General features: G+C 41.6%; 1 protein-coding gene across 6 annotated transcripts in view; it reads right to left on the bottom strand.

The window, feature by feature from the left end:
- LOC149322085 (protoheme IX farnesyltransferase, mitochondrial-like) overlaps positions 1-12886 on the bottom strand; it is a 157300-nt gene that overhangs the window by 133852 nt on the left and 10562 nt on the right. For all 6 annotated transcript variants that reach the window (XR_016282070.1, XR_016282069.1, XM_089534274.1 and 3 more), the window contains exons 3-4: positions 7664-7988; positions 631-755 (exon numbers count right to left, since the gene is read on the bottom strand). Coding sequence is in view for 4 of the 6 variants with exons in the window: in XM_089534274.1 (XP_089390400.1) it covers positions 631-755; positions 7664-7988 (450 nt within the window). In the remaining 2 variants the exon portion in view is untranslated. The remainder of the gene's footprint in view (positions 1-630; positions 756-7663; positions 7989-12886) is intronic.

Below are 12886 nucleotides of genomic sequence, written 5' to 3' on the forward strand. Positions count from 1 at the left end.
GGATATATGTAAATTTTTAATGCTGTAAGCTGCCCCGATTGCCTGAGTGCAGATGGGGTGGGATATTAATAAATATTATTATTATTGTTATTGTTATTGTTATTATTAACATGCTAGCTTAGATTCACACAATACACTATTGTTGTGTACTGTTTTATCTGAATATATCTGTATTCCTTTCCTCAAAACTGATCCTAACCTGAGTTAACAATGAGTACGCTGCTTGTATTGGTAACTCTTAATATTAAGAGTTTTTGATTTTATGTATGGGGGTGTACATTCATAGCTTTATGCTATCTTCTTAGGAAAAACTAGAAAGAGTAGTATGCTTTGTGATTTTAACCTTCTCTGGCTACTATTGAAATCAGAAAGCATGGGCACAAATTACAGTAACAATTCATTGTTTATACACTGTAAATAATGTTTATTCAGCCAATACAGAACAGTATATCTGAAAACGCTGTGATAAAGACCTGGTGAACCACCACACAGTTTAAATATTTTCAAAAGTGCAAACCTTATACAACAACATCAACGTCAGAATGTTATTTTAATTTCCATTCTCACATGAGCATGCAATGTCATAGAAATTTCAAACCTTTGAAGAGAAACCAATAATAAAGCACCAACCTGGTTGATGGCATTAGCAGCACATGATGACAGGCCTGTTCCAAGGGAGGCGAGCAGGAAACAGGTTAGGTCAAATGGCACTGGTGCCATTGCAAATCCAGCGGAGGCAGTGCTTACAACCAGGGCTGCAATACAAAACAGATATTTCAACATTCAAATTAATGAACATGTATAACTGCGATTATAACAACTACATGTCAATCACAAAGTTAAAATGGCAGTTTGTCACAAACTCACAGCTCTGTGCTACCACCTCTCTTTGTAAAAACAGTAAGTAGATGCAGGTTAGCAACTCCTGGTATTCTGCTTAAAACATCAAGATAAAGGAATATAGAAAGAGAAAGCTCTCCTTCAAAATCTAAGTCTAAGAAATGTTTTTGTGGGCATATATAGAAATATGCTACTAACACGCAGCTATATAGATTTGACAATCCATATAACACGAATCAGCTATCTTTTCTAGGCAATAAGGTTCACCTCCCAAAACTAAGGGCCACAGCAAGCAACCTGTATTACAAGATCCACTCTGCTTCTTGTTGACTCTCTTAACTTTATGACAATTAAAAGTAACATAAATAATATTTAAGTTTAAAATTAAATAATAAAAATGTGGGGACAACTAAAAAAATCAGAGGCTATACATTTAACATCCTTCTTTCTTGATTTTTTTATTAGTTAGAAATGTTAGCATTCCATTAGCAAGGGCAAGTGCCTTTTACATTCTGACAAGAAGTTTTAATTAAACTTATCAGAGAGAATACTATAAACTCATTTATTATAGTAAAACACCAGCTCATTTATAGAAGAAGAGAGGAGGAGCAATTTGTATAACATTATCATTACAATGGCCCTCGAAGAAATTCTACCACACTGTAGCCAGTGTTCTCATTAAAGTCTCTATTGATTTCTCCCGATTAATTTCAGCCAGTCATTTCATTGCAACTTATCAGGTTCCCATTAAAAGAAGCCATTGTACATTCTCATATATTCAATTGGAATTAACTTTGCCCAGTATCTCACACTCATAAAACAGAGTTCCTGCTATCAAGTACATCATCTCAGTATTGACTAAAACAACCTTTAAGGAACTATCTCAAATTCAGACCTAGTGATCTCCACCCAGGGATATTAGATCTACTGTTGTAAAGGATTCCTAATACAGACTTTCCTGTGAAACCTGCTGGAGGCTACATTTACCACAAAACATTGTGAACTGTCTCAGGGCAAAGCAATGTTACTGGAGACCCACATTTCACTTAACACATTTGTGATGCTTTACGCCTCACCTCTGGACCTTCTTTCCCCTAATATGCCTGAGCATGACTATTTTCTTTAATCACTAAAGACATTTGTTTGAACTAGTTCTGAACTGTGGAAAACAAACAAAGGTGATACAATAGTGGAGTGTCTTTCAAATTACACATTCTCTGAATTATTTTACATTTCTCCAAACATACAGGAAAAGATTGAGGGTAGACAGTATAAAACATACTGTATATTTACTTGCATGACTCTACTTTCCCTTTTCAGGTGAATACCTTATTACTGAACATACATGCACCCAGTATCCATGTTTATAGTTCACAATGAGGGGCAAACATTCAACAATGATTGGAATGGAAAAAATGAGTAAGAAAGACTTAGCAGAAAAATTATATAATCATATTAAAGGAAATACACACGCTATTTCCTTTCCTTTTCTTTCTATATTGGGATGCTGTTGAGTTCCTGCATCTTAATTCTGTTTTGAGAAAGATATAATTTGTAAAATAATTGATGTTCAATGCAGGTTTTATTTTATAAAATACTGCCTATTCAGTTTACTCACTAGAACATCATTTTTATTCTAAATAATTGTTGTTTTGTTTATTCTGCAAACCAATTTTCTGATTAAGAGTTTGCCATTCAAAATGTGTTGGAATTTACATATAGGCCAACAGTCAGCTGCACTTCTTGGATTGTTCTGGAATCTAGAACCAGTCATTCCCTTGCCCTATATCTTTTTAATTCATTTCAACAGATGTCTTCTCTATTTTCCTCATCCTTCCACTCACCAACAAGGCTGTGGACTGAAACAATCCAAAATTAACATCAGTTGTAGGGCTGCCAGCATCTGAATTAATCCAAACTTTTCTAGAGTTTGGAAGCAGCAGGGCAAGATATACTGTAGCTGCCAGGCTTTCTCACCTTGTTCCTCTGCTGCCCTCTTGCCTCTCTGCTATTGGTAGAACCAGATACCCGATGGAGTGAAAGCAAAGGGAAAAGTGGACAGGAAGAGTAATTTGAACAGGACAAAGCGGCAACCCAACTTAAATGCATAAAATAGGCCTTTATGACTCTTTAATTAATATATGTTAATGATCTTCTGTACTATTTACAAATATGAAGTATATGGATTCATACAATCAGACAGAGTTTCCTGTGAGTTTGCTTTTAACTGGACTGCCAGTCTAAAACTAGCTTATGATCTTCCAATAACTGTTACACATAAAAATAAGACAAACTTTTAGAACATATCTTAAAACATTAAAATCAAAATCAAAACATTGGATAGGATTCACATGCACTGTTCTGTAATGAGAAGGGCTCCCTGAATTTGTCCCATTACCTGAATAGTACCACAGGTAGGCCAAGAAAAGGAGAATGGATATTACACACACTCATACACTTATCCCATCTCCTGAGTACCACCAATGCTTCTCCTCCTTCCACTTGAAAGAGCATTCAGTTCACATAATTCTAATCCACGCAATGGATCCAGCCCTTTTCTTCCCACAGTTTTTGTCTGATCTAACTCTCTGTCAGTGGTTCTACTAATAAAACTGGTGGAAGCAAGGGGGGAAAGTATGCTCCTCTTTTAACTGGGGCCAGGGAGAGTGGGGAGTAAGGGGAAGGAGTTGATCATATTACTACAGGTTATAATATCCCCACCACCCCCTACCAAGACAAGCTAGCATTTTCCTAAAGAACTTCCATCATTATTTCTCTACTTACATTCTCACACATTGTTCAGTGAAGCAGGGACATAACCAGGATTTTAGGAAGGGGGGTCCAGACTAAGTGCCACCATTATAATGGGGCTTGGGTGCAGCGGCGCAGCAGCACGCAACATTCATTTTTCTAATGGAAGGGGGGGGGTCCGGACCCCAAGAACCCCCCCCCCCTTGGCTACGTCCCTGAGTGAAGCTCTAAACACACAAGTCTTAAAGCATTCTTGCATTCAATAGTAATTTGAAACAAATGTTAGTGCCCCTTCATGCAGAAATTAAGGAAGAGCCATAAAAATAAAGCAGTCTGTGATACTAGCCACATTCTGATATGCACTAAGCCAGGGTTTAGCACTGCATAACCAAATGTCTGTGAGTCTACACCTCATTCCTTCATTCTCTAATTTGTTAAATCAGCCAGTCATGGTTTTTGGAAGCTTGTTCAGCAATCAAGAGCTGTACTCAACTGTGGTTTATACCAATGACAAACTAGAAATTGGTGGAAATGAAACTGATTCAGTTTATTCCTCTACTTATCTCAGGTTCAGATGCTCATGAAATAATACTATAGTGTGCCCGTGTCATATGCTGAAAGCTGTGACACAACCAGAAAATGGCACGCACACCATGTACTGCCGCCACGTGCAAAAGCCCCATTATTTTAGATGGGGTTCGAGCATACACGGAATTTGCCTTATGTTGGGGGGGGGGGGGCGGAATGGATCCCCACGTAAGGCAAGGGCACACTTTAAATCCTAGATTAGAACTATGTGCAAATCATATCACTATACAATATATAGAGGGGCCTTGGTATCTGCTGGAGTTTGATTCCAGGACACCCCATGGATAACAAAATCCATGGAAGCTCAAGTCCCATTATATACAATGGAGTAGTAAAATGGTGTTCCAGTGTCTAGATCAAGGGAAGTAATAGTGCCACTATATTCTGCTCTGGTCAGGCCCCACCTGGAATATTGTGTCCAGTTCTGGGCGCCACAATTCAAAAAGGACATTGAGAAACTGGAGCGTGTCCAAAGGAGGGCGACTAAAATGGTGAAGGGTCTGGAACCCTTGCGCTATGAGGAACAACCTAGGGAGCTGAGGATGTTTAGCCTGGAGAAAAGAAGGTTAAGAGGTGATATGATAGCTCTGTTTAAATATTTGAAGGGATGTCATATTGAGGAGGGAGCAAGCTTGTTTTCTGCTGCTCCAGAGACTAGGACCCGGAGCAATGGATGCAAGCTGCAGGAAAAGAGATTCCACCTCAACATTAGGAGGAACTTCCTGACAGTAAGGGCTGTTCGACAGTGGAACACACTTCCTCGGAGTGTAGTGGAGTCTCCCTCCTTGGAGGTCTTCAAACGGAGGCTGGATGGCCATCTGTCGGGGATGCTTTGATTTGGATTCCCTGCATGGCAGGGGGTTGGACTGGATGACCCTTGTGGTCTCTTCCAACTCTATGTTCTATGGCGGGTTACAGACCGCCTATTTGGGGCGGGCTGTACCCGCCCCTTTCCCCGGTGTATCGGGGCCTCAGCGGCTAGAACGGCAGCCGCTGAGGCCCCGATCCGCCGCTTTTCAGGCTGCAGGGACACCCCGCGGCGGCGGGGAGGGGGAGAAAGGGGCCGTTTGGCCCCTTTTTCCCTTTCTTCGCTGGGCGCAGCCGTCTGAAGGCTGCGCCCAGCGAAGCAAAGCAGTGCCGCAAAACAGGAAGCAGCTCCGAAACGGAGCTCCTTCCTGGTTCGCGCAAAGGGCGCCCTGGCGTGGAGCGAGGACGTCACGTCTGCGCCGCCCGTGTAGAGGCGGTGCGGCCGTGATGTCCTCATGACGGCGGCCGTCTGAAATGGCCGCCGTCATTTTTTACGCGCAGAGCGCGTATTAGAGTTAGAGAGGTGCGGAAGCACCGCACCTCCGTAACCCTAGTACGTGCTCTGCGCGTACTTTAATGGCGGTCTATAACCCGCCCATGATTCTATATAAAATGGCAAATTCAAGTTTTGTATTTTGGAAATATTGGGGGAGGGGGTATTTTTAAACTGGATGGTTAAATCTGTGGATGCAGAATCTGTGTATATGGAAAGTCAACTGTATATACTATGAACATCTTGCGGAAGGGATGGGCTCTCTTCCAACTCCAACTGAATTTTGTGAAAGTGACATCACTTAGTCTTCAATGGCAGAGGGACAAGACCAGCCAGAATAGCTGATGTGGGGATGCAAACAATCACAATATTTAGGAGACAGTGGGTCCTTGGTATCTTCTGGGGTTTGGTTCCCGGACCCTCTGTGGATTCCAAAATCTGTGGATGGTCATGTCCCATTAAATATAATGGCATAATAAAATGGAGTCCCTTATATAAAACAGCAATATCAAGGTTTGCTTTTGGGAATTTAATTATTTATTTTGAATACTTTCAAACTGCGGATTGCTGAATCTGTGGATAACAAATTCATGCATACTGAGGGATGACTCTATTAGGAAAATACTCATTCCTCAGAAGGAAAACTAGGGAGACTAAAAGACAAATCACTTTACCCAGAACCCAAGACAAGACTACATTCCAACAAAAACCCACATTTCATAGAAGGTCAAAGCCAAGCCAATCTAAATAAATTAAATACATCATCCACACATATATGTACACTCTCTCCTAGATCCCTTAACCAAACAGGCCCTACTGTCTCACTACTAGAGTTGTCAGATTCGATTTGGGAAGGAGCTCTTATAACTTTGATCCTTAACAGATCTTTGAACAGGATGAGGTTCCATTAAATAGGGAAGGTGGATAAGGTATGGGAACTGGAATACTAGTATGTCTACACTCTTACCCACCTCTTACTGAACATCTTGGCACCAGCTCTATCCTTTTCAGCTGCTGACCATTAATACCTGCTTTTCCTGAATCCCTGATGTTTCTCAAAAACAGCAAGAAACTCTAATAAATGAAGAAGCTAATATATTCTCAACTTCCAGTGCAATGGAGACCAAAACATTACACAGCACAGTGGTAGTAAGTTATACAAATCTAATTGTTTCATTATAGAAACATGAAGATCTTTTTCCATAATATCTACAGTTATAACAGGCGATATCTTTTTCCATAATCCCTGGTGGCGAAGGAGCCCTGGTAGCGCAGTGGTTAAATGCCTGTACTGCAGCCATTCACTCAGAACCACAAGGTTGCGAGTTCAAGACCAGCAAAAGGGCCCAAGCTCGACTCAGGCTTGCATCCTTCCGAGGTCACTAAAATGAGTACCCAGACTGTTGGGGGCAAATTAGCTTACTTGCTAATTAGCTTACTTGCTGTTCACCGCTATGATCTTTGGAATAGCGGTATATAAATAAAACAAATTATTAATTATTATTTTTTCCTAAAAATCTTTTCCCATAATATCTCCTGTAACAACAGGTGTAGCCATGAGGATCCAATAATGGGGAAATGTGAACCTTTTGCTTTCCTGTCTGTCATATACCTTTCAAGGGCATCACAGTTCTGCTAGTATGAAGTCAATGATAACCTTCCTCATCTGTCTGTCTTTCAAAAAGCACTATATCACTGTTGTGATTTTTTTTTACAACAATCCACCCTTTTAAATGAAAAAAGGCCTACTAAAGTAAAGACAGGTATTAAAACAAAACCAGAATTCACAAAACCACATTCGTTCCGAGATTATTTTTCTGTTTGTTCTTAAATTAAGTGATATTTCTAAAGAAGTGTGGACTATTGTACAAGGCTGTTCTATTTGAACTGAGAAAGATACATAGTATGCTTAAACCCCTGAGTTTCCTTGAGATAAATCCTGTTTGCCCAATTTCCAAAAATAATTTTCCAACACTACGTTTATCAACACGAAACAGCTAACCTTGACAAATAACCATAGGGTTACAATAAATCTCAAACATACACAGGAGTAACCCCAATGAATTAAGAAGTATCAAAAATAAAGAACAGAACTGTGTAAGAAATCAAAACAGATATATCAAAGAGGAAGACAGAAACCTGCACCTTAATTTACGGGGAAAACGCTCCAGAACCTAATAATACCTGTAAGTTTGATTTTGGACAAACGTGCCAAAATGCTTGGTAAACTATCCATCTGTAGTTTCATCTCTTTCCACTGTTTTTCCTCTTGGGACGTGGGCCCAATTGCAGTTTTTGCATTGTCTGTAATTGCTGTGGATTTCAGTACTTCAGATTCACTCACTGTTGCTTTCTCAGATAAAGGAGGCGGAAGAGGCGAAACTGATCTCACCACGTGGCAAACTGTTTTTTCTGGAACTGAGTGTTGTCCTTCAAAGCAAGGAGGTGCAGCTGATTCTGGCTTCAGTTTTGCTCGTTGACAGAGTGCTTTGTTATGTTCTATTACATACTGGGAGGGGAAAAATAATAGAATAATCCATTTTAAGACATTTAAATATCTTAAGTGTCTTACTAATGTGAAATTTCCCCTGAAGTGAGTGAATACATACACTAGTGTTATTTGCAATCACATGTTGTTGTTGTTGCTATATTTATATCATGACTTTTCCTATGTTTTTCTATGACTTTTTCAATTTGAATCACAAGGTGGTTCACAACACTTGAAAGAAACATAGCTTTAAAATGTTGTTATCGTCGTTTCCTAGGGCAAAACTTTCATGGGATCTTCATGGGCTGAGAGTGTGTGACTCGCCCAACGTCTCCCTAATTTTGTGGCTGCCAAAATAAGGGATAGAATATATCTGAATCCAGCACTGTTTGCTGGCAAAACAGAGTGGAAATCCAAAATATTTTGAGGCAGGGATGTAGTTACAGGTATGGCAAAACGAGGGCACTGCCCTCACAATATAAATTCTGGCCTTTTCCATTAAATTTCCCTTTAGTGCCCAAATTTCCAGCATTGCAGAGAGTGAGGTGCTGGTTTTATTTTATTCATTTATATCCTGCCTTTCCCTAAGCTATCTAAGGAGGGAGTTCCAGAGTCTGGAAGCAGCCACCAAGAAGGCCCTCTGCCTTGTTCCCACGAAACAAGTCTGAGAAAGTGGTGGGGCACAGAGACGGGCTTCTTCTCTTAGAACTTATATAATGAGACACATTCCTTCAAATAGCCTGGTTCTAAGGCGAGACACCCAGTGGGTTTCAATGGCCAATTGGGGAGCTGAGCCCTGATTTTTAGAGTTGCAGTCCATCACTCAAACCACTATATCATGCTGGTTCTCCAAAGTTAAATAATCATCAAACTATTCAAAACCAGTTAAATACCAAAATCAAATAATTATTAAACTATCCAAAACTTTAAAACTAATTAAAACATAACTATTAAAAACAACAAATAAAACATAGATAGTTGACACCCTCCAGATGCTTTGTATTATAGTTTCCATCATCCCTGACCAATGGCCATGCTGGCTGAGGCTGATGGGAGATGTAGTAAAGTTATAATGTTAAGTTTTAAATAATTTTTCTCTGTGAACCACCTTGGGTCTCACTCGGGGAGAAATGCAGCATATAAATTAATTAATAAATAAACTATAGTCTAAAACATATGGAGAACAATCTGTTGGGAAAGGTTGCCCTTAAAGCCATTTTTAAAATGTTTTCAAGCAGGGATGGGAATCATGAGGCTCTTCAGATGCTGTCAGACTGCTAATCCACATAACCACTTGTGAGGGCTGCTTGGACTTGCAGTGCCACAACATCTGGCAAATTGCATAATTTACATACATGATTTAAAGACTACAGTCTTCCCTCCAGATTCATGGTGGTTAGGGGTGGAGGACCCTCGCAAATATCAAAAATTTGTGAGTAACGGGCAGGGACTAGCACACGGGTGCCCATTCTCCCTCCAAAGCCAAAGGTGCTGAAAAGGAATGGGAGCGGTGCTAACTGCTTCTTCCTTTCCTCCAAGGCTTGGGATAAGTCCAGGGACCTCTCTGAGGCTGGGGGGGGGGGGGGGAGGAGGAAGGAAGGATGGCACGCCTGCTGCTTCTTCCTTCAGTCCATGGCCTCAGGAAGCTCAAATGCAAGTCTCTTGCTGTGTGTGTGCACCCTCCCGGCTTTTCTCTCACTCACAGGGGAAAAGCCTGGGAGGGATGGAGAGGGAGGAGTGCACGCACACGCGCACACACACACACACAGAGCTAGGGACTCGCAAATAATCGAATCCGCCAATCCCAAAGCCGCAAATCCAGAGGGACAACTGTAATTTAAATGTTATTACCCAATAAAATCCAGGCACTTGTTCCACTTTTGAAAATACGTTAATATATCTTATACAGTCGGCCATCCTTAAACGCGGATTTGCCATACGCGGATTTGAGCATACATGAATGGCAAATCTGGGGAAATTGTCCCCAATGGTGGCGCGCATGCACACGCATCGCCATTGGGAACAAAAGTCCCTCTCCTCCCCTCCCTCCCTCCCCCTTCCCCTCCCTGCTTACCTGCTCCACTGCCACGGATCAAGGGCCGGGTGCTGCTTGTGGAGGCCAAGAGGCCTCCAGGCTGCATCCGGCTCTTTCGCGGTGGCAGTGGCGAGGAGGACGAAGCTTGTCCTTGTCCTCCTCGCTGCTGCCACCGTACAAGGGCCAGCTGCAGCCTGGAGGCCTCTGGGCCTCCAAGTTGCAGCCGGCCCTTAAACCGCAGAGACGGCGAGGATGTGGGAGGTGGCAGCGTGGCGACGGAGCAGGTAAGCGGGGAGGGGGAGGGAGGGTAGGTAGATAGGTACGAGGGAGGGAGGGAGGGAAAGAGGAGGGAAGTAGAGGGACTTTTGTCGCCAATGGTGGCGCGCGTGCACGCGCACCGCCATTGGGGACAACTGAGACTTGAGCATACACGGATTTTAGCATACGCGGGGGGGGGGGGGGTCCAGAATGGATCCCCCACATATACCAAGGGCCCACTGTACCACATAAAGTTTGCTAAGTAAAAAATAGCTTCAAATTTGATATTTTGAGATGAAAAAATATTAACAAGTGGATATTGATTACATCCACAGCGCATTGGCCAAACCAAAAATAAATAAATAAATAAATAAAACAAAAAAATAACAGAAATAACAGAACCAATAATAAATATATAACAAATAAATGTCCTGTAATGTCCCCTTGCTATTTTTATTTTGATGGAGATGTCATACAGGAGAAAAAATATCTAAATAAAAGTATCTTTCTGTGTTGCTAATGGAGTTTAAATTTTGTTTCCTGGAGGGACCACATGGTCAGAAGGAAGAGGAGCCTGCTTTCATGAATATCCCTCCATACCAACTGAACTGAGAACAGCTACAACATCTCAATAAAATGCAAGCCTGTGACTAGCACCATCATATTTTTTTTCTCTTGTATGATTTTTAACACCTTTGGCTGATGAAGAAGCCAGTGGAGTTTAAAAAGCTTGCAACATGTACTCTGTGCATTTTGGCTGGGTCCAGAAAGGTATCACTGTTTTGTGGATAGTGGAAGGAGTTTACTATAGGCCACCAAACCAAGAAGAGGTGGGGGATAAAGCTTTTCAAAAACAAATCTCAGAAGTCTCTAAGGGCCTATACAGAACGGCACTTTGTGCCGGCCTGTGAGCAGAGTTAGGGTGCCCTAACCCTGCCCTCAGGGTGCCAGTTTGGTGCGCACCGATCCACATGGCACGTGCCATTATGATCCAGCGCTGAAGAGGCATCATAAAGATGCGCCAGCATGGCTATGGTGCCCCTTGGAGGGCACAAAAAGGAGCTGCTTTTTGCAGCTCCTTTTTGCGTTCTCCAGAGGCTGGATCAGGGACACAGCATGAGGAGCGGCTGCAGACCACCATGGTCTGTATAGCCCCTCGAATAAAGAATTAGTAGCTGTTGAGGACTACAACTACTCTGTTATCCCTGCTAAACACAAGATCTCCAGCAAATTGCTGATGTGCCTTGCAAGTATTTTCTTATATGGAAAGTTGGTCACTAAAATAAAAGTAGTTGGTACTTTAGTGGAGGTCATGGGAAGTGACCATGTATTGCTAGCATACGCAATTCTGGGGCAGGGCAAAGAAGACTATAGTCAATCACAGACCTTGAAATTCGGGAGAGCTGATAATAACAAGTTCAGGGAATGCCATGGCTAGAAAAATAGCTGCACAGCAAACTCAAGGAGGAAGTGAAAAGAAAAAGGAGTAAGTGCATAGAATGGGAGGAAGGACAAATCACCAAGGTAGAGTACAGATAAGTAGCCCAAGCTTGCAAGAATAGTATAAGGAAAACTAAAGCTCAAAATGAACTGGGACTGACTAGGCAAGCAAGGAGCAACAAAACGGGAGTGTTCAGATACATTTGAGGCAAGATAAGACCAAGGAGACAATGGTGCTGCTGTTCAGTAAGGATAGCAAAATGCTAACAGATCACAATGAAAAGGAGGACTACTTAAAACCTATTTTGCTTCAGTTCTTCCCCATTCCTTGCCCCCAAAGAGCTGTGTATTTCCATGCAGCAGCAGAGACCTTGGCAAGGCATCTGGATTGCAAATCAAGAATGGTATGGAGTTAGTGAGAAATTACCTAGTTAACGAATGAGTTCAGATATAGAGGGCACGACAAACTGTACCCCAAACTACTGAAGGAAATTTTTGATGTAGTTTCTGAACCATTTGCCAACATTTTGGAGGAACCCTGGAGAACAGGTGAGGTGTCTGGAAAAGAGCACACATTGTCCCTTTCTTAAAAAATAAGACTAAAAAGAAGTTCCAGGAAACTACAGACAAGTCAGCCTAACCTCAATACCATGAAGAAATATTAGAATGGATTATGCATGAGTCTGCCTGCACATATTTTAGTGACAGTGCAGGGATCAGGAGGAGCCAGCATGGGTTTGTCAAGAAAAAAAACCCGACAAACTAATCTTATATCCTGTTTCAATCAGGTCACCAGTTTAGTAGATGGTGAGAATGCTGTGGATGTCATTTATCTGGATTTCAGCAAAGCATTTCATAAGGTCTCCTATAATATTTTGATTAGCAAACTGTGGAATACTGCCAGATGGATCCATGTGTGGTTGAAAAACCATGTTCTAGGAATCATCATCAATAGGTGCATTTCAAACTGGAAGATGGTCTCGAGTGGAGTGTCTCAGTGTTCTATCCTTGGGCCATTACTTGACAACATTTTTATCAATGGCTTAAACGATGGAGTGGAAGGAATCCTTATCAAGTCTGCAAAAGACAAAAAACTGGGAAGGATGGCTAACACATTAGAAGATAGGAACAGAATTCTAAAAGACCTAGATAAACTGAAAAAAATGGGCAGAAATTAATAAAATAT

This window comes from Sceloporus occidentalis, unplaced genomic scaffold (assembly GCF_023333645.1).
Source record: "Sceloporus occidentalis isolate IW3139 unplaced genomic scaffold, rSceOcc1.0.p SCAF_1, whole genome shotgun sequence".
NCBI lineage: Eukaryota > Metazoa > Chordata > Lepidosauria > Squamata > Phrynosomatidae > Sceloporus > Sceloporus occidentalis.